General features: G+C 27.1%; 5 protein-coding genes across 7 annotated transcripts; 2 read left to right on the top strand and 3 right to left on the bottom strand.

The window, feature by feature from the left end:
• Positions 1–294: 294 nt before the first annotated feature.
• LOC122523328 (sodium-dependent nutrient amino acid transporter 1-like) lies at positions 295–3623 on the top strand. The gene is made up of 8 exons (XM_043645003.1): positions 295–685; positions 804–1086; positions 1190–1564; positions 1824–2013; positions 2127–2303; positions 2389–2488; positions 2596–2867; positions 3312–3623. Exons 1-8 carry the CDS (start codon positions 295–297, stop codon positions 3477–3479), a joined length of 1956 nt encoding a protein of 651 aa, XP_043500938.1. The 3' UTR covers positions 3480–3623.
• Positions 3624–3750: 127 nt separating this feature from the next.
• LOC122522952 (sodium-dependent nutrient amino acid transporter 1-like) lies at positions 3751–8507 on the bottom strand. The gene is made up of 10 exons (XM_043644406.1): positions 8310–8507; positions 7333–7416; positions 6957–7239; positions 6504–6720; positions 6011–6382; positions 5018–5384; positions 4630–4729; positions 4352–4528; positions 4148–4242; positions 3751–4071 (listed from the first exon to the last, which is right to left on the bottom strand). The coding sequence occupies exons 1-10, from the start codon at positions 8391–8393 to the stop codon at positions 3928–3930; spliced, it is 1923 nt and encodes a 640-aa protein (XP_043500341.1). The 5' UTR covers positions 8394–8507; the 3' UTR covers positions 3751–3927.
• A 1101-nt stretch (positions 8508–9608) lies between these two features.
• On the bottom strand, positions 9609–12755 carry LOC122523070 (sodium-dependent nutrient amino acid transporter 1-like). The gene is made up of 9 exons (XM_043644612.1): positions 12682–12755; positions 12451–12591; positions 12059–12311; positions 11587–11806; positions 11119–11493; positions 10664–11030; positions 10283–10559; positions 10112–10206; positions 9609–10036 (listed from the first exon to the last, which is right to left on the bottom strand). Exons 1-9 carry the CDS (start codon positions 12709–12711, stop codon positions 9899–9901), a joined length of 1896 nt encoding a protein of 631 aa, XP_043500547.1. The 5' UTR covers positions 12712–12755; the 3' UTR covers positions 9609–9898.
• Positions 12756–14801: 2046 nt separating this feature from the next.
• On the bottom strand, positions 14802–16153 carry LOC122523379 (SUN domain-containing protein 1-like). Of its 2 annotated transcripts, XM_043645079.1 has the most exons (5): positions 15909–16153; positions 15508–15788; positions 15257–15424; positions 15020–15103; positions 14802–14943 (listed from the first exon to the last, which is right to left on the bottom strand). In XM_043645079.1, exons 2-5 carry the CDS (start codon positions 15655–15657, stop codon positions 14824–14826), a joined length of 522 nt encoding a protein of 173 aa, XP_043501014.1. In that variant the 5' UTR covers positions 15658–15788; positions 15909–16153; the 3' UTR covers positions 14802–14823. The 2 variants fall into 2 exon arrangements, with proteins under 2 accessions (XP_043501014.1, XP_043501013.1); XM_043645078.1 differs by having other exon boundaries at positions 15508–16153.
• A 909-nt stretch (positions 16154–17062) lies between these two features.
• On the top strand, positions 17063–19149 carry LOC122523413 (abscission/NoCut checkpoint regulator). Of its 2 annotated transcripts, none has more exons than XM_043645134.1 (6): positions 17063–17359; positions 17535–17734; positions 17800–18025; positions 18104–18256; positions 18348–18494; positions 18569–19149. In XM_043645134.1, the coding sequence occupies exons 1-6, from the start codon at positions 17312–17314 to the stop codon at positions 18764–18766; spliced, it is 972 nt and encodes a 323-aa protein (XP_043501069.1). In that variant the 5' UTR covers positions 17063–17311; the 3' UTR covers positions 18767–19149. The 2 variants fall into 2 exon arrangements, with proteins under 2 accessions (XP_043501069.1, XP_043501070.1); XM_043645135.1 differs by having other exon boundaries at positions 17065–17359; positions 17570–17734.
• The last annotated feature ends 2452 nt before the right edge of the window (positions 19150–21601 follow it).

The following is a 21601-nucleotide window of genomic DNA, read 5'->3' as shown; positions in this document are numbered from 1 at the left end:
TTGTTTTTTGTTTCTTCGGACGGGTCACTCATTCACGTTATTATAGTCTTCACAAATTGTTTGACTTTAGTGAAAAAAATGAATAATAATCGTATTACAGTGTTTTACAAAAAAAAAACATTTTTATTAATTTAGAAATTAAATGATAAATAATTGTGTTGTAGTGTTTGAAAAAATATACCTATCAGTTTAAAACCTGAACAGTAATTGTATTGGGATGTTTGAAAATAAGCGTGTCAATTATTTAGAAATAAATTATAATTAATTACATTGTAATAAGATATCATTATAATCATGTTGCAGAAAAATGGAAGTCAAACGAGTTATGATAACCCAGTGTTTGAAACTACCAATGAAAGAAATATTGAATTATCTAATAATGATCACAACGAATCACGTGTTTCCGAGTTAAAGGATTTAGAAAAAGCAGAGGAAAAGGAAAGTCAAGGATCTTGGAATAATAGTATCGAATTTTTAATGTCTTGCATTGCCATGTCTATCGGTTTTGGTAATATTTGGAGATTCCCATTCACGGCTTATAAAAATGGTGGTGGCGCATTTTTAATACCATACATAATATTGCTCTTTCTCGTTGGGAAACCATTTTATTTTATGGAAATGATAATGGGACAATTTTCTGGACGTTCGTCGATACGCGTTTGGAATGTTTCACCTGCTTTTGTTGGTATTTATAAATATACGAATAATTTTTTTTTCAATCATATAATATGAAAATAATAATTCACACATTTAAACGTAACAATAATGAATACAAATTATTAATACTATATCTTATATTTCAGGTGTCGGCTGGGCTCAATTCTCTTCGACGATCATTTTAGCAACTTATTATAGTTCGTTGATGGCCTTAACTCTTTTTTATTTGATCTCATCTTTTTCCGCGGAGTTACCTTGGTCAAAGTGTCTCGAAGAATGGAAAGACTTTTGTATCGATTCGTCTAGCAAGAAAGAAAATAGAATGATGATCAATGATACTTCCTTTTTTAAAATAAATGATACATTTTATAAACTCGATCGTAGTATGAGTAATTCCGTTTATCGAAGCTCCGCTGAACTATACTTTTTGTGAGTATTTTTTCAATTAAATAATATACCTTAAACAATTATTTTAACATGACAGTCGAAACAAATGTTTCGTCACAAACAAACAAATTATTTTCTATTCTAGAAAATCAGTGTTACACGAGAAAGATAACATCGACGATGGAATTGGATTACCGGATTGGAAATTAACGCTTTGCCTGTTTGGATGTTGGTTTTTCGTTTGCGTAATCCTTTTCCAAGGTGTTAAAAGTACAGGAAGGGCATCATATTTTCTAGCAATCTTTCCATATATAGTTTTAATAGCCTTGTTGGTACGTTCAGTAACATTGGATGGTGCTGCCGAGGGTATACTTTTTTTTGTTGAACCACAGTGGGAAATGTTGTTGAAACCAGAAGTTTGGTATGCCGCAGTGACCCAATGTTTTTTCTCTTTATCTGTTTGCTTTGGTGCAATTGTCACGTATTCCGCTCAAAATGGGTTCAAACATAACATTTACAGGTTCGTCGTAAATTCGTATTATTTTTGTTTTTGTTTGTTTTTATTGATTTGCATTAATTTAGATCAAAAAAATTAGAATTTTACCGAACAATAATTATCGACTAACTCGACTAAAATTTATTGAAAAAAAACAACGAAGAAAAATTATATAACGAATGAATTACTGATTTAATCCACAAAGTAATAAAAATTTGTTATTATAGTAATTAATTAAATCATTTTCGTACCAATTGTTTCTTATTTTTTTTTGTAAGAACAGAGATGCAATGATCATCACAACATTGGACACGTTTACCAGCATGATCGCAGGCTGTGCAATATTTGGAATCCTCGGTAACCTTGCTTACGAAATGGATATTAAGGATGTGGGTTCAGTAGTAAAAGATGGCACTGGTCTGGCATTCATTTCTTATCCTGATGCAATCGCTAAATTCGAAGTTTTACCTCAGGTAAATTTTTTAAGTAACGTGTGAAACTAAAAGATTCAATTTATCTAATTCTTCTGCTTTCTAAAAGTAGAGATAAAAAAAAAACCATCCAATATTCGATATCATCGTTGCAGTTATTTTCCGTTCTCTTCTTCGTGATGATGTTTGTTCTTGGAATTGGTAGTTGCGTTGGTATGACATCGAGTCTTTTTGTTATCTTGTATGAACGATTTCCTAAATTGAAACCTTGGCAAATAGTTGTACCATTGTGTTGCCTTGGCTTTTTAATTGGAATTGTATACGTCACACCGGTAAGAGTAATTTATTTTCTTAATCATCTTATCTATCAGATTAATATATTTTTTTGTTAATAATTTTTTTTATTTATTTATTTAGGGCGGACAATGGGTTCTTGTTTTAGCAGATTATTACGGTACTTCTTTCGTTGTGTTCATTTTAGCTTCTTTTGAAATGATTGGTATCATTCATGTATATGGTAGGTCTAAGAATTTAATTCTTTTTATTTAATTAACAAATTAATATTTTATATAACATTAACAAAAATAAAAGATCAACGAATTATCGTTTTAAAAAATAATACAGGATTCGAAAACTTCATCGATGATATAGAATTCATGTTGGATATGAAAGCAACTATGTTTTGGAGAGTTTGTTGGTTCGTAGTAACACCCGTTATACTGATCGTCATTTTCTTATACACTGTCGTAAATATGTCACCTTTGGTTTACGCTGGCAAAACATTTCCAATTGGTGCTCATGCTGTTGGTGTAATAATACTTTGTATGGGTATATTACAAATACCAGTTTGGATGCTGTTGGCTATACTCAAAAATAGACACTTACCATTAAAAGAAGTATGCTATTATTAATCTATTTTTATGAACAAAATCTTGATAGGTAATCAAATTTCCTGAGAAATGATAAATAATACAAATTAAATGAAATTTAATTAAGATGTGATAAGATTAATTTGATTATCTATCAACGATTTTTAAATCACAACATATTCATATATATATATATGTATCATCTTATCATCACAATCTTAACTTGTACGTCATATCAAAAATGTTTAATTGAGTATAATTTAATGAAAAAAATGAAGATATTTTTAAGTATAAAAATAAATTACATTTATTGTAGTGTACTATTATACAATATTATAATAGATAATTATGCTATTTTTTTTCAAAGTAATATTATTACATAATAGAATTATTTTTGTTTAAACATAAAATCGATTCGACATATAAATTTAATATTTAATTAAACTATATTGTGTTTTTTTCTTTGTACAGATGATTAGAAAAGCTTTTCAACCAACGTCTCAGTGGGGACCGAAAGAAATGAAATATCGTAAGGAATGGTTAATATTCAAAGAAGACAAAATGAAGATTAGAAATATGAGACAACGGTCAAGATGGTCGCAAACGATTCGAATTGTTTTTGGTTTGCAACCAAAATAGACAATATTTAGAAAGAAAAAAGAAAAAGACAAGAAATTGATCCACGACATTCTTTTAAATTAAAAATACGGAGACTGAAATGCTTTAAATTCGAAGCTCGTGATCGACTAAGAACTATTTGTTCATTGATAAAATAATTAAACAAACAAAAAATAAACACTTAAACATTTATAAATAATTGCGTATAACTCGAGGATGATAATAATTTATATATTAATACTTCATCTATTTCAAAATTATTTATATAAAATAAGTGAGTCGTCAATTAATTTGCAACAACAAATTACAACGATTTTAATTAAATTAAAATAATAAACAATTTATGTATAAATCACTTTCCTAATGAACGATAACAGGAAACGAGATTGTTCTGTGACAAATAATAACATTTATATCTTTGTTCTAAGTAAACCTAACTTATTACTTATAAATAACAAATGTTTTTACTTTATTGCCTACCAAACAAAAATTGAATTAATTTCGTACGTTCATTGATAGAATTATTTTGTATTCTTCTGGATTCTTTAAAATCTTTCCATTTTTTAAAACATTTCTTATCCTTTGGACCCCAATCTTCCTTCGCCATAAATGCCTATATAAGATTATTATAATTATACGAGCTGGAAATATACAATACAAATTACAACAAAAAAAAAAGAAATACTTACGATAGACAATGGTGCATTTTTATTGTTTAAAATAGAAATAATTATCCATATGGGAAGTTGTGCAGCACCGATAATCAAAAGTATCCAACCAGCAGCTAAAAATTAAAAAATAAGAAATTATATAAATATTCTAAAAATAAATATTATATATAATTTTTAATAATATCATAAATAATTAAAATAAAAAAAAAATATAAAACTTACCGTATGCGGAATCAGGATAATGCTCGTCGTTATAAGTCAATGGCGCATAACTGCATAGAAAATAAATTAGAATGACGAACAATGATATTGGGGTCAAAACACCCCAACAAAATCTCCAATAAAACGACGGCCTTCTACCGGACATAAATTCAACGTCGTCGATAAAATTATCTATGCCTATGAAAAATTGTTTTTTTATATGAGGTAAAAGGAGAAAAAGAAAGTGACAAAAAATATGTATGAACTTATATCCGTTACTATACTACTTAATTATATACCATATATCCACGATATCGCAATAACTTCGAATGACGCAAGTATTACTAAAATGAATGTTCCACAAAAATAATCAACCAAGTTGAGAATATATTGTCCACCCTGTAAAGAAAAAAAAGAAAAACACAGAAATTTAATATTACAGATATAAAGTGTTGACCAAAAATAATTCCTAAGTGGTCCCAAAAATTATATATTTTTATATATTTTTTCGTAGTCTTATAATTTGAAAAAAAGAAAAAAAAAAGAAAACAAATAATTTAAGAAGTCTTAAAGAAAAAATAATTGCTTTATCATTTAGGAAAACTATTAATCCCTGCTTAATATCGTGTATTAAACAAAATATATTGTTTTTAACATATAAACACATAACAACAAACAGACACTTACTGGAGTACAATAAACAATACCGATAAGGAAACCAATGAAACAAAAGCAAGCAGATATCTTCCATTGACTGATACGAGGAAATTGATCCTTAATGATACTGATGATAACACCACTGAATGCAACAGTAGTGCCTATTCCTAATACAAAGAGCATTAGAAAAAATAAGACTGAGAAAAGTTGTTGAGCGGCCGTGAACTTTGCTAATGCTTCAGGATATGAAATAAATGCTAGACCGGTTCCAGCTCTTACAACACTACTGATGTCATCGGTACCAATTTCATAAGCTAGGTTTCCTAGTATACCAAATATTGTAGCACCAGCAATTAAACTGGTGCAAAGGTCCATTGTTGTTACTATCAAACAATCTCTGTAAATCAAATATATAATAGATATATTACACAAACTGTGTATTTAATCATCAATGTTATCGTGCATTGAATGATCTACACGATAAATCAATTTTTGATGATGTAATTAAAAACAAGTATTACAGTAACTATTATACTACATTTTTTTTATTCTATATTAAATTTGAACGATAGAGTAAAGATATACTCGTACATATACATATTTATTGATAGATTTATAGATATATTTATATCTATATTATCTGTTAATAAAATCTCTTACCAATCTCAAATACTTATACAATCATATGTATATGTTATGGTCAATGTTCAAAATCCGGATTTTGTATAAATTTCCCGGGGCATTCTATAAAATGTCAACTAAGATTAAGCAATGTATGTTTTAAGGATGTTTCGAGTTAACTACTAATTAACTATTCTTTTAAACCTGACGCAATATTAAAATAACTCTTACAAAAGCTGAGGAAGAAATTTGATATATTATATAGTGATTTATATATCAGAATATTTATTTAATCTTCATAGTGTTTCATTCGATGCACGTTAGTTTATGTAACGTTAGAGAGATACAGATCGCAAATAGTTTCAGGTATGAGTCAAAAATGATTATAGTAATTTAACCTACCTTGATACGTTATGATCGAAGTTATTATAAGATGAATACATGGTTACGGCACCGAAACAAACGCCAAGAGAAAAAAATGATTGCGTAACAGCCGCATACCAGACCGATGGATCAAAGATTTTATTCCATGTCGGTTTGAATAAAAATATTATCCCATTGATGGCACCGTTTAAGGTTACGCCTCTTATTAACAGACAGATCATAATAATATATGGGAATAAAGCTAAAAAGTAAGAGAACTTCCCAGTACTTTTAACACCTTTCGAAATCACACCATAAACGAATGCCCAGCTTGCTAACAAAGATAATACTAATTTCCAAGATGGCAACCCTAATCCATTGTCGATGTTGGTTTCATTAAGAACTACTTTCCTGAATAAATAAATAAAATATATTGTTAATATTCGTGCATTAATTTTGTTATTTTGTTGGTATTATACATAATTATAATACATATATTCTATTATAAATGAAATCAAATATAAATGACAACCTAAAATATAATTCAGCCGAGCTGCTTTTATTCCCGTTGTTGGTATGATTCGACGTCAAGGTACTATTGAAACAAATATCACCCCAATCATCCCAACAATATGACCATGGAAGTACAGATTGAAAACTTGCTATCATGTAATACACTATCAATGCCATAAGAGCTGAATAATAAGTGACTACTGCAAATACTGCCATTGTAACACCATAACCGATACCTACGATATATATAATATAATAAAATACATTTTAAAAAATAAATAAATCATAAATCCAATGAATTATTCGATTAGTTTAAAAACAAAAACTTTGTAATGTTGACTCAAAAGAAACACGGTACAAAGATAATATCAAATAGGTTTGAGAAAGTGTTCGTATAGAAGTGACACAAATCCCTAAAAAAGGGAAGGTAAAAAGAAAAGAATATTATTTGATTTAATAAATCTTTCATGACCTTTGAATGCCGGTGATATTGACCATATATCGATACAAGAACGGCTACTAAATTGTCCCAAAATCATTTCCATGTAATATATGGGCTTTCCTATTATAAATAAAACTATTATATAAGGTATCAGGAAAGCCCCGCCTCCATTTTCGTATGCCGTATATGGAAACCTCCAAACATTACCAAGGCCAACGGAAAAAGCTACGCATGACATTAAAAATTCTAATTCACTTCCCCACTTTGCTCTTTCTTTCTCCGTTTGATCTGACACCAATACGGTCGTTGAATTCTACGACAATAAATCAAACTTACAAAATAAATTAAGTAAAAGGTTTAACATAAGTAAATTTTAATTAGTTAATAATTGTTTCTTTGAACTTACCCCAATATTGAGATTATTTCTACTGTCTGATATAACAGATAAAGTGTATATACCGGGTGTCCCTTCGTTATCGATGTCATTATCCTATAAGAAATTAATTATCTTATTTATTTATTTAATTTCTGTTTTCTCAATAATATATGATTCAAATAATATATGAAAATTAGAAAAATCATTTATTAACAATTCTTATCAGCCTTTTGAACAAGAATTATCCAGTTAAATCCTCTTAATGCTAATTTCATTGTTAAAATTACGCAAGTGTAGACTATAACATAATTAACTACATTTTTTTTTCTCTTTGTTTCTAAATGATTACATTGTTTACTTTCAATAAAAAATATAAGCATGAATAAGAACAATTATTAGTAGAATTTATGATCGTACGGTCTTAAAACAATCTCATTCGTGGAATTTATCATTATTGAATTTTCTTTAGTACGAATAATGTTTTGAGATAATACAAGCACCGTTTCGAAGACTTTACGCGGATTAACAATTGTATCATGTTAGTCATACTTATATTAGAGTCTTATAAAAATACATGACTCTTATTTTTAAGTTTTTAAAGAACATAAAAAAATAAAATTAAATTAGTAAAATACTTTTAAATAAAAATAAAAAAAGAAATATATATATATATATATATATTGTCAAATAACATAAAGTATAAAATAAAAACAAAATAAATACTTTCCATACTAGAAAAAAAAATTCAATAAATGCAAAATAAAAAAAGAAAAAAAAAACAAAAAACAATTTTCTATCAAATATGTTTGTCTCCCATTTAAATGCTCGTAATCAAAATAAATTTTGTTGAACAAATAATTTGTTCGCAGGGCGGGGACAACTTACAATTTACTTAAAGTATGAAATGAACAAATTAATTAGATTTATTTTATTAATACTTTCTCTAACTTTAACAATAAGTGAAAGTTTCAAACATAATTAATTATCTGGCACATAGTCCGACGAACCTTCGATTTGGAATGGCGCATATTTTTTCTTGGCATACGAACCAGCACGCGATTTTGAAAACGCGGACACTCACTCACACACATACAATGCACTAACACTTACGCGTTATATTTGACTTCTTTCGTTTTTCAATAAAATATAAACACGTCTTAACAAGTTGGCGGAACTTGAGAGACTGCATAATAAATCTCTTTCACTTCGTATATTCGTTTACATTTAACAAGTACCACATTCACTGTCTGTATTTATCAATATATATTGTTAGATTCATACTAATGATGATTACACTGCATATATACACCTGGATATATATACCACATATATATGTACCTGAATGATATCCGATTCTTTTCACATTGAACTAAAAATTCAATTTATTTAGTTACGATTTTTCGTAATCATAAATTTAACGATTTAAAATTCTAATGGGAAAAATAATATTTTTCATTCTACATATTTTATTTTAAATAAATAATCTTTATCACCCCAGAAAAAAAAAAATATTAGTTAGTTATTAAGCCTATTTTGCAAATTTTTATTATATTTCAAATGACTTCGATAAATAATTCCGATTTTTTTTTTGATTATACAATTTGAAAAATAGAAATAATTTTGTTGTGTTAAATAATTAATTATTAATCAAAATAATTATTATAGATTACTCGACCTATATTTCTTATCTTTTTATTATTGATGTATATATTTGTTTTTTAAAACCACGTAACACGATCAAATGATCGTATCAAGTGATTCATACTTTGAAAGTCGAGTCTAATGTACGCATAGAATTCAATAATCCTGATTATGTTCTATTTCAATACGATCCAATAAGATAAACTCTTTATGTATAAACGATAATAACGAAGGAGATGAGGGGACGATGATTATGAAGAATAATAAAAAATAATTCTTATCGGAATTCTTTTCATGCTTCGTAAATTCCGTCGTAAAGATAAGTAAAAATTGTGTATTTCTTAATGACTTCAACCTCAATGAAATTATTTTATGCTTGAGATAATACAAACGTATTGTTCCTAATGATTAATATTTGCTGAATAAATGATAACAACAATTCATAAATGATAATAATAATAACTCAAATCGAGAAGAGATAAAATAAAGAAAAAAATATGTTCGAAAGTTTTTCGGAGAATATTTTTAAAAATTTATTTACAATATATGTTAGAACAAATAAATGATGAAATAATTATAAACAAGAAAAAAAGATTTCCATTTAATTTACGAACACTTCGTAAAAAAATAATGTCTTGAATAATTATTACAAATAGTAAAATTTATTGATTAATATGTTAGAACTAAATAATGGTACTTATGTAATAACCATTGAAAATAAATCGCATGTACATTCATTTTCTTGAATATTCTGACAATTTAACTGGATAATCATCTTCTCATTATTATTTACATTTCCAATTATGTTCATTTCTCAAGCGAAAAATTTATTCTAGATGCATACTTACATATGTACAAACTGATTTAAACTCAATATGAGTAAAGTTAGTATAACGGATAATTTTAATATTCACATACAAACGTATATTAAAATCTAAATCTAATCTAGTCTACACTATTTAAAGTAAATTTCGATTAGAGATCTCGGAGGTTGACATTTTTTTTCGGTAATGAAATCCTGCCATTTTTCTCTCGTAGCAGGATCGTTTGGTCCCCAATTTTCTTCCGAAGGTCTTAATGATGTTTTCAATGCCTAAAAGTAATGTTAGAAATAATATTCGAGAATGTTACAAACATTTTTCATTAATAATATTTATCTCACGCTTACCTCGATAATTGACGTTGACATATTTTTAGTAAATATGTAAATGAACCATACCACTATTAAACCGATACCAATGAAAATAAGGAACCATCCAATACCTAAAATAATGTTATTTTAATAAGATCATTAAGACTTATCGATATATTTTTAGCCAATAATTCTATTTATACAAACCATAAGCATAATCTGGAAAAAGCATGCCATCGTACGTCGGTGGCTGATAAGATACAATTGTATAAATCACTACAACGATCATTAATAGCGGAGTGATGATTGACCAACAAAACCGCCAGTAAAAATTTGGCCTTGTTCCTATCATAAATTCAATATCGTTTAAAAAATTAGATAAACCATAGATCCAAAATATCGTAATCATTTCAAGAACACCGATGATAATAGCAACAAATGTTCCCCCATAGTAATCGACCAAAGTTAACAACCATTGGCCACCCTAAATAAATTTCAATCATTATTTTAATATTTAATTATATTTATTTGTAAAGAAAAGAAAAGAGAAAAAAAATATTGTTTATATTTAAAATTAAATTTACGTACTGGAGTGATGTATATAAGACCAATAAGAAAACCAATGATACTGATAAGTAAAACCACGATCCATTGGCTTACTTTTGGGAAATGATCGCAGAATATACAAACAATGGCACCGTTAAGAGCTACAGCACTTCCAGTGCCAAGGACAAACATCATGATGAAAAAAAAGACTGAGAAAAGTTGCGGAACCACATTGAATCTAGCCAAAGCTTCTGGATATGAGATAAATGCCAGACCAGTCCCGCCTCTAACTACTTTCGATATGTCATTAACACCCATTTCGTGAGCTAAATTTCCAAGGATTCCAAATATTGTACAACCAGCCATCAGGCTGGTAAATGTGTCCAATGTTGTTACTATCATCACGTCCCTTTTACGATTAAAATTCAGGTATATGTTGGATGTCATTATTGGAATATCTTTGAGATAATGAAAATTATGTTGAGATATTTATTTACCTGCTAATGCCATGGCCAAAATTATTATACGACGAATAAGTCAAAATTGGTCCAAAGCAAACAGACAATGAAAAGAAACACTGAGTTATAGCTGAATACCAAACGTTTGGGTTCCATAACATATCCCATTTGGGTGTTACGAAAAATAATATTCCATCGAGTGCACCTTCCAGAGTTACTGACCTTACCAATAATATTATCATCATAATGTAAGGGAATATTGCTAAAAAGTATACAGCTTTTCCTGTACTTTTAACACCACGACAAAGTACAACGAATATACAAAACCAACTGACAAATAAACAAATCGAAAGCTCCCACGACGGTGTACCGATACCATTTTCTATGGAATCGAATTCTTTCAAAACGATTTTTCTAAAAATTAAATAAAACAAAAGTTTTACACTTACCGTTAGAAATAAATTAAATTAGATTAGATTTTGAATTTAATCAGAATTTCGAGTTTACCTAAAATATAATTCTGCTGAACTTTGAATTACAGTAGTATTGTTGATTGACGTATTGTTAACAGTGGAATCTATGCATTGTCCTTGCCATTCTTCACGGCAAAACGACCACGGCAATTCCGATTGAAAACTTACTACCAAGTAATATATAGTCAAGGCCATCAAGCTGGAATAATACGACACAACTGCGAATGCTGCAAAAGCTTGTCCATATCCTAATCCTAAAAATTATATCGAGATTATATTCTAATCTAAAAATTAAGATATTAAGTGTTATTTGAAATTTATTGGTTATTATTAATTAAAGTCAATATTTCATTGATTATATATGATCTAATATTAGAAATTAAAAATTATGATATTTAATATTATTATTATTATTATTATTATTATTATTTAAAATAAATATTTTATGGATTGAGATTTAAGGAATTAAAAAAAATCACATGCATTTTTATAATTAATTAAAGAACCTCTCATGGCCGGTGTCATTTCCCATGTCTTCGCACAAGATTTGTTCGTAAACTGACCTAACAATCCTTCCAAATAGTAAAATGGTTTACCAATAAATAATAGAACAATAATGTAAGGTATTAAAAATGCCCCACCACCGTTTTCATAAGCTGTAAATGGAAATCTCCAAACATTTCCAAGACCAACCGACGTGGCTATGCAGGCCATTAAAAAATCTAATCTACCACCCCATGCTTCTCTCTTCACTTCACTCTAAAAAATATATTGTGATAAATGAAAAAGGTATAAAAAAAATCAATAACTTTAAAAAATAACACAAAAAAAAAAATAACAAAAAATATCATTTTTGTAAATAAATTATTGTCGACAAAAGTACTAAAAATATGTCTACCGTGTCATTAATATCTATGGTGTTTTTATCTTGTTCATCAAAACAATTATTAATCTTCTGACCATTAGAATCATTACTTTTTCCATTCTCCGATTCGATAGTTTCCAATCGAAAGCCTTCATTAACAATACCACTTGTATTCTACAAAACCAATATTCTAACTTTATAAAAAAATAAAAAGAAACTTAAAATACTGAATACGTAAAATAGATATATCGCTTGTAAACTTACGTGTACTTCGTCCGACACTAATTTTCCCATCTTGACAAACTATGAATATTTATTACGAATATCTTTCGTATTTCATTTTTCTAAATCGAGAACACTTAACAATTAATTTTATAATTTCAATTCACACAAATATTAATTCACTGTGATATTCACATTTTGTTTTTAAATTAATAATAAGTTTCTTTTTCCTTTTTTTGTTAAACATTCGAAGCCTGATTGTGAATTGCAATCCGTAGTTTGGCACGTTCGAAAATGGTTTGAATTGAAAACGTTAAATTCGAACTATTATTTCTTCCTTTCTATCTTTTATCTCTATCTTATGCTAATTTTATGAAAGAGATAATAATTAGGTACCACTATTCCTTAGAGTAATTAAATTCGTCCTTCTTACTTCGATACTTTGCACACAAGGACATCGTGCACGAGAACGTAGATTTGAATGATTACTAACAGAATCGTGTCGAGCCAATCTCTTTTATAAGTTTTAACCAGTTTACAAGTTGTTATATAGGTGTGAGGAAACTTTTAGATATTACTTTCTCTCTCGTTCTTTCGTAGATAACGGCAAAATACAAAGAATACATTGTAAAAATTCATCAATAAATCTAATAATACAATTTTTCATATATTTCATACATTATATATTAACCGTTATATATTTTATACATTAACATTTACCGAAATATAAGACGAAGAAATTTTCCTTAATCGTTTCAAAAAATTGATAAATAAAATTGAAATAAAGATGTGTACATATTTTATAAATCGACATGAGCAAATAAATAAATAACATTTTATTGATAAATACCCTGTTAAATAATTAATTGATCGATAACAATTATATCATTTTTTTTGATACCATATATTAAGATAATAATCATTTCATCAACATGTTTTACGTCCATCTATGTAAACATTTTTTGAGTTATTAATACTTATTTTTCGATCACGTATACTTTCTCTTTTCGATTTCTATATACTCCCAAAGTTATAATTAAGTTATATTTTATCCTCGCACACACATATACGCGTGCACACACATACATACACAATTGTACATTTGAAGCATTTTCTTTTCTTCGTTTTTTTTTTTAATGCGACCTAGAAGGCTAGATTAAGATAATAAAATAATAAAAGCGTATTTATAAGATAATACCACTATCCATGATAAAATCTAGAAGTAACTTCCAACATCTTACAAAATTAATAGCATATCAAAACTGCAATAAAATGAATTAAGTTATTGCAATATAATACCATGATACGGAAAGAGAGTAAACTAACAATAAGATATCTTAGGATTAGTATTAGATAAAATAAAGTCAAATAAAAAAAATTTTATGGATTATGATATATATTATCATATATAAATAATAATTACACATATTATAATTTATATTGTCACGTTGTTTTAACAATCATCATTTACCTTTCGATTCTAAAAATCAATCAAATTTAATATTCTTCATATACACCATATATAATATGTATGTATGTATGTATAATATAAATAAATATCAATATTTGTATGACATACACACAGATGTTCGTAAATCATGATCATCATTGTCATACTTATTCTTCTCTGTTAATACTACGACATTTTTATTATTTACTCGGAACACGAGGTATATTCGTGTTTCTCGTGTTATTTCACGAAGAACAAAAATATAACAAATTTTAGGAAATTTCCAATCTTCGTATGATAATTTCTCAACAAAAAAAAATGACATGTGTTTCGAAATCAAAGTTTTATTTACGTGTTTTCTAAACATTTTTGTTTTCATTATTGTTATTATTTTTCAACATTATTTACGACACCCTGTATATGAATATGACATTATTTGTCTCATAGCTCTATGTAACTAACAAGATTTCTCCTGAAAATTGTTAGAATAATGTAATGAGCTTATTAGCATGTGTGACGTTACTCGTAAGCAGGGTCATGTATCAACAAATGATTTGAGTTTTCAATTAGTATAAAAATCTTCTTAAAAATGATAAAGAAAATATTTACTTATGTTCCAAAGAAAAATATAATTTATTCATTTCTTATAATAATAATAATAATGATAATAATAATAATATAATATACTATAGTTATTACTAATCTTCTCTTCTAAATTTAGATTAAGTATAATTTTATTCATAAGATTTACCATGTATCCTAAATCGATATATACACGTGTATTTTTGATTACCCCAATTTGATAGTATTTCTAATATGACTCTTTTAAAAGGAACATTTAAAATTTCACGTTTCTATGAACATAAATTTTCAATATTAGTTACGATCAACAGTATATGAAATATGCGTTTACTTTATGATTAGACTTACGGTGATGGGAAATGTTTGCGTTGATGTTCCATGAATATTGTACTCAAAAGTATCTATTAATATGTATTGATCTTTGAAATAACCCTGTATAGAAGGATTATAATTTTAAAATAAAATATTACAAAAAAAAAAAAAAAATTTTTGTAATGAAAATATGTAATAAAAATATTTTACAAATTTTTCTACGCATAAAGTATTTAAATACTAGGAAGAGTAAATAAATCAAAAATAACTTACAAAGACAATAAATTTTCTTGGCGCCGAATCTATTTTTCCTGTTAAAGACATACTAACTGGTATGTGTTCCATAGTCACGTGACTGATGGTAGCTAGAACGGCCAACTCTAATACAATTTTCCCATGAGAACCATGAAATGCCCAACATTCTCCTGCTTGGCTCCAAGGCTATAAAATATCAGAATATTATAAATTTTTTTGAAAAAAGATAATTAAATTATATATATTATTCTTATTACGTGTTAGTTTACCTGTATTACTTTTCGCGGCGTGAAATAATCCGGTCGCCATATTGGAATGCCGAAAATATGAAATTGATTACTTTTCGATTCAAAATATGATTCTGTATCTGGCGTTGATATCACTGAACCACCAACTGACTCCGACACAAAATCAGCCATTTCTAAATCTAATCAAATAGATTTTAAATAAAAATATACACGTATATATTAAACAATTTGATTAATTAAAAATACAAAGTGAATATACGTGTTTTTTTCGTAGACATCTGAACGTTGTTCAATACTGTATTCTGTGACAAAGACAAAATATTAATAAATAATAAAAATAATCTACAAGAATATTTCTTAAATTTTTAATATCAAGTTTTCTTCGTTCATGTAATTCGTTACTTAAAATTATTTATATGGACCATTTTTTGAATCATCATGTCGAGATTAAAAGTCTTCATTTTCAACTTTGATATTTCTTCTTTTAATAATATCGTATCGACTTTAGAATGATCAGAAATAGTAAGAATTCCATTATTATGTTCCTTCGATTCTTTTTGTGTATTGTATTTTTCACAAGTAGCCGTATTAATGCTGTCATTAAGGCATATACATATAAATAATATTCCTGTATAGATTAATGAAAGGTAAATATTGAAAAATCGTATTTTTGTAGTTTAAATAATTATTATAATAAAATTTATATTATACAGGGTCTTTTACCTAACTATACCACCTTAAATAAAATGTTTATATAATATTTTATATATTAATACAAATTATTATATTTATTTATGTTATAATTTGTATTGAAAATAAAAAAATTCGTTTATTTACCTGCACTAATTGCTACAAAAAAAATAATTTGTAATATCGTACGTGATACTTCAAAACTGTGTCGGCAAATTCGTCTAACCTTATAAATAAGCCATAAATCGAAGATCATTAACTTTACGAGTGTATGACCTGTACCTGCAAATAAATAACAGTTCTAAATAACTATTTAAATTTTTAGAAAAAAAAATAGTATTTCACGATTTACAACATACAAAATAACTAAAAAAATATATAAATTAATAAACATGTATATAATTTAAATATTTAAAATACCCTTAGCTTTTCTATAATAATTGTTTTTAATTGCTATATCTCCTTTGACTCGTGACATTATATTAAATACAATTATAAGTTACAGAAAACTAAAAGAAAGTTTTCTCTACCCTTTTTAAATTTTAAACGATTTATATCCCTTCGGAATAATGAATTATAGAGAAATGAAAGCATGAAAAAAAATTATTTCTACTTGTAACGCCATCTGGTATAATTTGATGGAAACTTTAAATTTACTGCTGGTAATATAGAAATCCATTGTTATCAATAATATTAATACATAAAAATAATATGATAAAATCGAAAAGTAGCATTAATTAATAAAGTATCGTAATTAAAAAACAATAATTAATTTAATAAATTAATATATTAAAAAATATATATGAGAAATGTAATAGTAAAGAATTAAAAAATATATGCTGTCAAATTAATTAGCATTGTTGACAGTCGGTAAATTAGAATATTAATTGTCTGTCATGAATCGAATGTCATCTTGATTGTTAATGTTTCTGGCAATCGTACTATTTGTCTATTACTTGAATGTGATCTTACATTAAAGATAAAATTGCAGTATTTTCACCATTTGTGGCGTAGTAATCGCTAAATCAATATCAAACTATTTTCATTCACAAAGTGAAATTACTTCAAGAAAATTATTCTCATTATATTGTTTTTTTTGCATTGTTGTATAAATAAAACGATGACATATTAAAGAATGTCGTGTAATACGTGTGAAGCGAAGTTTACATTTTTTAAAAAAGAAGTAAGCAACAAAATTTTTAAGTCTAACATATCATTGTAGGTTATGTTATAATTCACTTACTAATATTCTTTCTATCATTTGCATAAAATATTCATTTTTATAACAATATTTTTATGAAATTTAACAAAATGTAGATAATCGTTTTTAGCTTTCATATCATTACAATACTTTTTAGCATGCTTGCCCTACTTGTGGTTTCTCCTATTGTAGCAAGTGTCTGAAATATCAACATAATGTACCAAATAAAGCAGTAAAGAAGATTTGTGGACGTTGTTATAACAAGAATAAATCTATAAATAAATTAAGCAACAATATGGAATCTCCATCCTCAGATACCTCTGATGGTCCTTTAGCACCAGTTGACATAGCAAGAAAGTAAATATCAGTTACTAACCGATAAAATGTTGAAATAAAATAAACCATTTGAATTTGTTTTTCAGATTGGATTCGTTGGAAAATCCATCTAAGCCTCCCATAGTTATGTACACTCATGCGAATCATTGGGATAAATTTAAAACTGGTTTGGAGCCTGCTGATCAAGAAATAGTAGATCGATTAAGAAAATTGAAAGGAGAAGACAATAAGGTACCATTGCCCAGTGTAGAAGAGATCAAAAGAAGATTGGCGATATTGAAAGATGAAGAACCTGAAGAGAAAAAAATTAATGTAAGCAGCAGTAATAATCTTCAAAGATATTCTTTAATACTTATGAAATAAAAATATGACGTAGAAAGTTATTTTTAGATTCAGAAGGTTGACAGTAGAACAGATCAAGAAAAAACTGACGACTTGATAAAAGAATATCTCGAAAGACTTAAATTATCTTCTAAAAGTAATCCTGATAAAGAAATAGAAGCAAGACTGCGAGCACTACAAGATATTAATAATTCCAGATCTGTAAGAAAAAAATATATATAATAAAAAAAAAATGATTTGTTTTTATATTAAATATTGAATATTTAATTATATAATATGTATGATATTTTAGAACTCAACTCCAGGTCACAGTTGTAATAATTTTGACGAGGATGACGAGCATGCTGTAACGAAGAAGATCATTGAAAAAGCACTGGCTGAGGCAGCTCTCGAAAAAAAATATGAAGAAGTGGATGAACTCGAAGAAATGGAAGTAGAGGTATGCGTGAAAACAATTTTAAAGAAATTGATTTATCTTGTAATTATTTTAATTAATTTGTTTTTTTTTTTAAGACTGGAACACCAAGCGACGACGAAGACGAAGAAAAACCCGTCTGCGTAATGTGCGATCAAACAAGTAACTTGGTAAAATGCAGGGGATGCAGCGATGTTTATTGTACGACATGCTTTGAAGAAAACCACGATGACTTTGAAATGAAAACGCACAAAAAAGTACCTTTGAAGTATACAGGCAGCATGATACCAGAATAAATATTTTATGAAGTATTAATTACACAAAGCTAAATATTGGTCCTTTTAATATTTAGGACGCTTTTCATATTTTACGCATGCTCGTATCAGTTGATCTACATTTTTAAACAACTAATATTGCAATATTATTTTAAACTATAATAAATGCTTCAATATTTATAAAAATCATGCTTATTGGACAGCATAAAAATTATACGATGTCACTTTGAATAAGATATAATCTTCAATTAATATGTTTATATAACTGAACACGACAACAACAATATTGCTTATTTTTTATAGTCGATATTTATCATTTCGTATAGTTTAGAAACAAGTGCACTTTTAAATATAATATGTTTTACACGGCTCACAATGTGAATAATATATGTGATCAAGATGAAGATTTTGATAGGATGAAGATTTTACGATATTACGTATAGAAAAATTCTGTACTTTAACGTAGGACAAAGATTCTCAAAAGATAACTAATTGGACGAAATAATTGTAAAAACACTTACAACATTTAGAACAAGTTATAAACCTGAAACAAATTTTGGTATCTTTGACCTACATTAACTTATTAACATATTAAGTATTATAGATGTACTTTAAAAAAACAGAAAGCTATTTCTTCGTGAATATTTTTTATACTTATGTTTAGCTCTCAATATGAGAAACGGTAATCAATTTTTGCTTTTTTAAATATTTGTGATTGCTGAACATGTTATGTATATTTGTATTAGGTAAAATTTCTTCAAGATTATTATTATATTTAAATAAATTTTTTTTGCTACAATGTTACTGAACAAAATATTAATATATATAATATTAAAATTTTTTAATATTATTATTAAAATTTTATCAAGTAATATACACACAAATATAAATTATATTTTTTTCTAGAAACCAATCCCTTGAATAATTTAATTTATTGGATTACAAAAAAAGATGATGATAGTACATTTCTACATTTTTGAACGATGATTATTTTCGTATTTAATCAATTTAATTCACAATTCCGGTATATATATATATGTGTGATCATCGTTTATTTTAATAAATTACCGTACCAAAAAGATAAAACTTATTATTTCTAAGAAGTTGTGAAAACTTCAGTTGTTGTTGAATATACTTAACGATATTCGACATGTTTGATCGGTAATTACGGGATTCCCCAAAGGAAGAAGAAGAAAAAGGAAGAAAAGACACGACGTTTGAGTACGGGCGTCGCGACGCAAAAACATTTACTTCTAACAGTCTAAGCACTGCTTACTATTTTTAGGTCTGTCGTTTTGCTTAGCCATGCCAAATCTTTCGAATGGTACGACGATTCGAATCGGCTTTGGAAAGTAATTTGCCTAAATTATTGCAGATATATTTATAACTTCAATTTCTTTTTCATTTTATTAAATTATCTTTTATTTTTCTTGGAGAGTATTATTCTTCTCAATGATATCAAATTGAGATTGATAAGATTAAATCTCTGAGTGACTAATAACGTTGTATTTATATTGATTTTGTGAATTAAATATGCGTGTTAATCGTTCATTCACGATTATAGATTTATTTTTGCGTAATTATAAATATAGCAACATTTTTTTAATTAAAAATAGATACTTACATTTATCTATACTATTCTTCTAAATGTTCTAATCACTAAATGCATTCACTAAATATTCTAAATTATCAGACACAGATATATGTGATCGTATAAAATATTTTAAGATTAATTTTTAATTAATTCTATACTTCATATTTATATAAATGATTTTATATTTATTATTGTTAGAAATAAATTAGTAATCAATATATTTTAACATATATACTAATATGCCTAATTTTCACGTTTTAATGAAATGTATGGATATAATAGATACGAATATTCAGAATGAAAGCCGCCATCTTGAAAATTCCGTACATGATAAAAAATATACTTAAATCTTTTGGAAAAATTAAAAAAACATTTTTTTAAAGACTACAAATCGAATATATAATAAGGCAAATGTCTTTCTTTTCGTTATTGAGTAAAAAACAATTCTTTTTAAATAGTCAACGAATGAAATTTGTTGGAAAGTCGTAAAACATACAATATACAACTTTGCTACTGATTATTTCGAACTTTGGGTATTTCTGTAAAACGAAACGAACGTAGCAAAAAACTTGGCGGAAGCATTTTAACACGAGTAATATATATTTTTGCATGTATATACACATGCAATAATTCCTTCGGGGTAGGGAGTAATAAAAAAATTTTCCTTTGTGGATCTCGATTGCTCACTGGGACTTTCCCGAACGTGGATGAGGCCATAATAAAACAATTCTAAGGAATTTGGCAGTGAACGATACTTTTGCACGTGCCGGATGTTGTTATTCGCAGGTCGTTGGCGTTTTCATATTTCTCTAACAATGAGTGCAGCAAAAAACGACCAATCGAACAATCAAATCAGAAACAATTTTGTATAATAGAAAAAGAAAACATTAACTAATTAATTAAAATGATATATGTGTTAGCATGTTCTACTAGTTTTCAATTTTCTAAATTGGGAAGTACTATTTATCTATATAAATTAATAAATAGATAAAACAAGAAGAGAGAGAGAAAAAAGAGAAAAGAAAAATGTCCAACAATAAATTCAACTTTTGAAAAATTTCGTTAGGGGTAAAAAACGTTGATCCAACTGACGACCGAACTTTTGGCACACTTGGTATTTAAATCGATTTCTATTTTTATATTCAATAGACTGGTATTAACTTACAATTTTGTTACTGACATTCTCTGTCTAACATTTCTTTTTCTCCCTCACTTCTCCATTACACGCCATTTGGTTTTTTTTAGATGATTTTGTTGCTTCA

This window comes from Polistes fuscatus, unplaced genomic scaffold, assembly GCF_010416935.1.
Source record: "Polistes fuscatus isolate 324 unplaced genomic scaffold, CU_Pfus_HIC Scaffold6, whole genome shotgun sequence".
Taxonomy (NCBI): Eukaryota; Metazoa; Arthropoda; class Insecta; order Hymenoptera; family Vespidae; genus Polistes; species Polistes fuscatus.
This window is presented reverse-complemented; position numbering and strand designations above follow the sequence as displayed.

Bases quoted from the DNA above. Each gene is read 5' to 3' on its own strand.
- LOC122522952 (XM_043644406.1), bottom strand. From the start codon at position 8,393: ATGTGTGTGAGTGAGTGTCCGCGTTTTCAAAATCGCGTGCTGGTTCGT. The intron at 4,730-5,017 runs GTAAGTGTCTGT...TTTTCTTTACAG, and splicing joins GTATTGTTTATTGTACTCCA to GGTGGACAATATATTCTCAA. The intron at 4,243-4,351 runs GTAAGTTTTATA...TTTAATTTTTAG, and splicing joins TTATCCTGATTCCGCATACG to CTGCTGGTTGGATACTTTTG.
- LOC122523070 (XM_043644612.1), bottom strand. From the start codon at position 12,711: ATGGGAAAATTAGTGTCGGACGAAGTACAC. The intron at 11,807-12,058 runs GTTCTTTAATTA...TATAATTTTTAG, and splicing joins AATGACACCGGCCATGAGAG to GATTAGGATATGGACAAGCT. The intron at 11,031-11,118 runs GTAAATAAATAT...TAATCGTAAAAG, and splicing joins TTTGGCCATGGCATTAGCAG to GGACGTGATGATAGTAACAA.
- LOC122523328 (XM_043645003.1), top strand. From the start codon at position 295: ATGTTGCAGAAAAATGGAAGTCAAACGAGTTATGATAACCCAGTGTTT. The intron at 686-803 runs GTATTTATAAAT...CTTATATTTCAG, and splicing joins TGTTTCACCTGCTTTTGTTG to GTGTCGGCTGGGCTCAATTC. The intron at 2,868-3,311 runs GTATGCTATTAT...TTCTTTGTACAG, and splicing joins GACACTTACCATTAAAAGAA to ATGATTAGAAAAGCTTTTCA.
- LOC122523413 (XM_043645134.1), top strand. From the start codon at position 17,312: ATGTCGTGTAATACGTGTGAAGCGAAGTTTACATTTTTTAAAAAAGAA. The intron at 17,735-17,799 runs GTAAATATCAGT...TTTGTTTTTCAG, and splicing joins CCAGTTGACATAGCAAGAAA to ATTGGATTCGTTGGAAAATC. The intron at 18,026-18,103 runs GTAAGCAGCAGT...AGTTATTTTTAG, and splicing joins CTGAAGAGAAAAAAATTAAT to ATTCAGAAGGTTGACAGTAG.
- LOC122523379 (XM_043645078.1), bottom strand. From the start codon at position 15,657: ATGGCTGATTTTGTGTCGGAGTCAGTTGGTGGTTCAGTGATATCAACG. The intron at 15,425-15,507 runs GTAAACTAACAC...GATATTTTATAG, and splicing joins CGCCGCGAAAAGTAATACAG to CCTTGGAGCCAAGCAGGAGA. The intron at 14,944-15,019 runs GTAAGTCTAATC...TTATGTTCATAG, and splicing joins CGCAAACATTTCCCATCACC to AAACGTGAAATTTTAAATGT.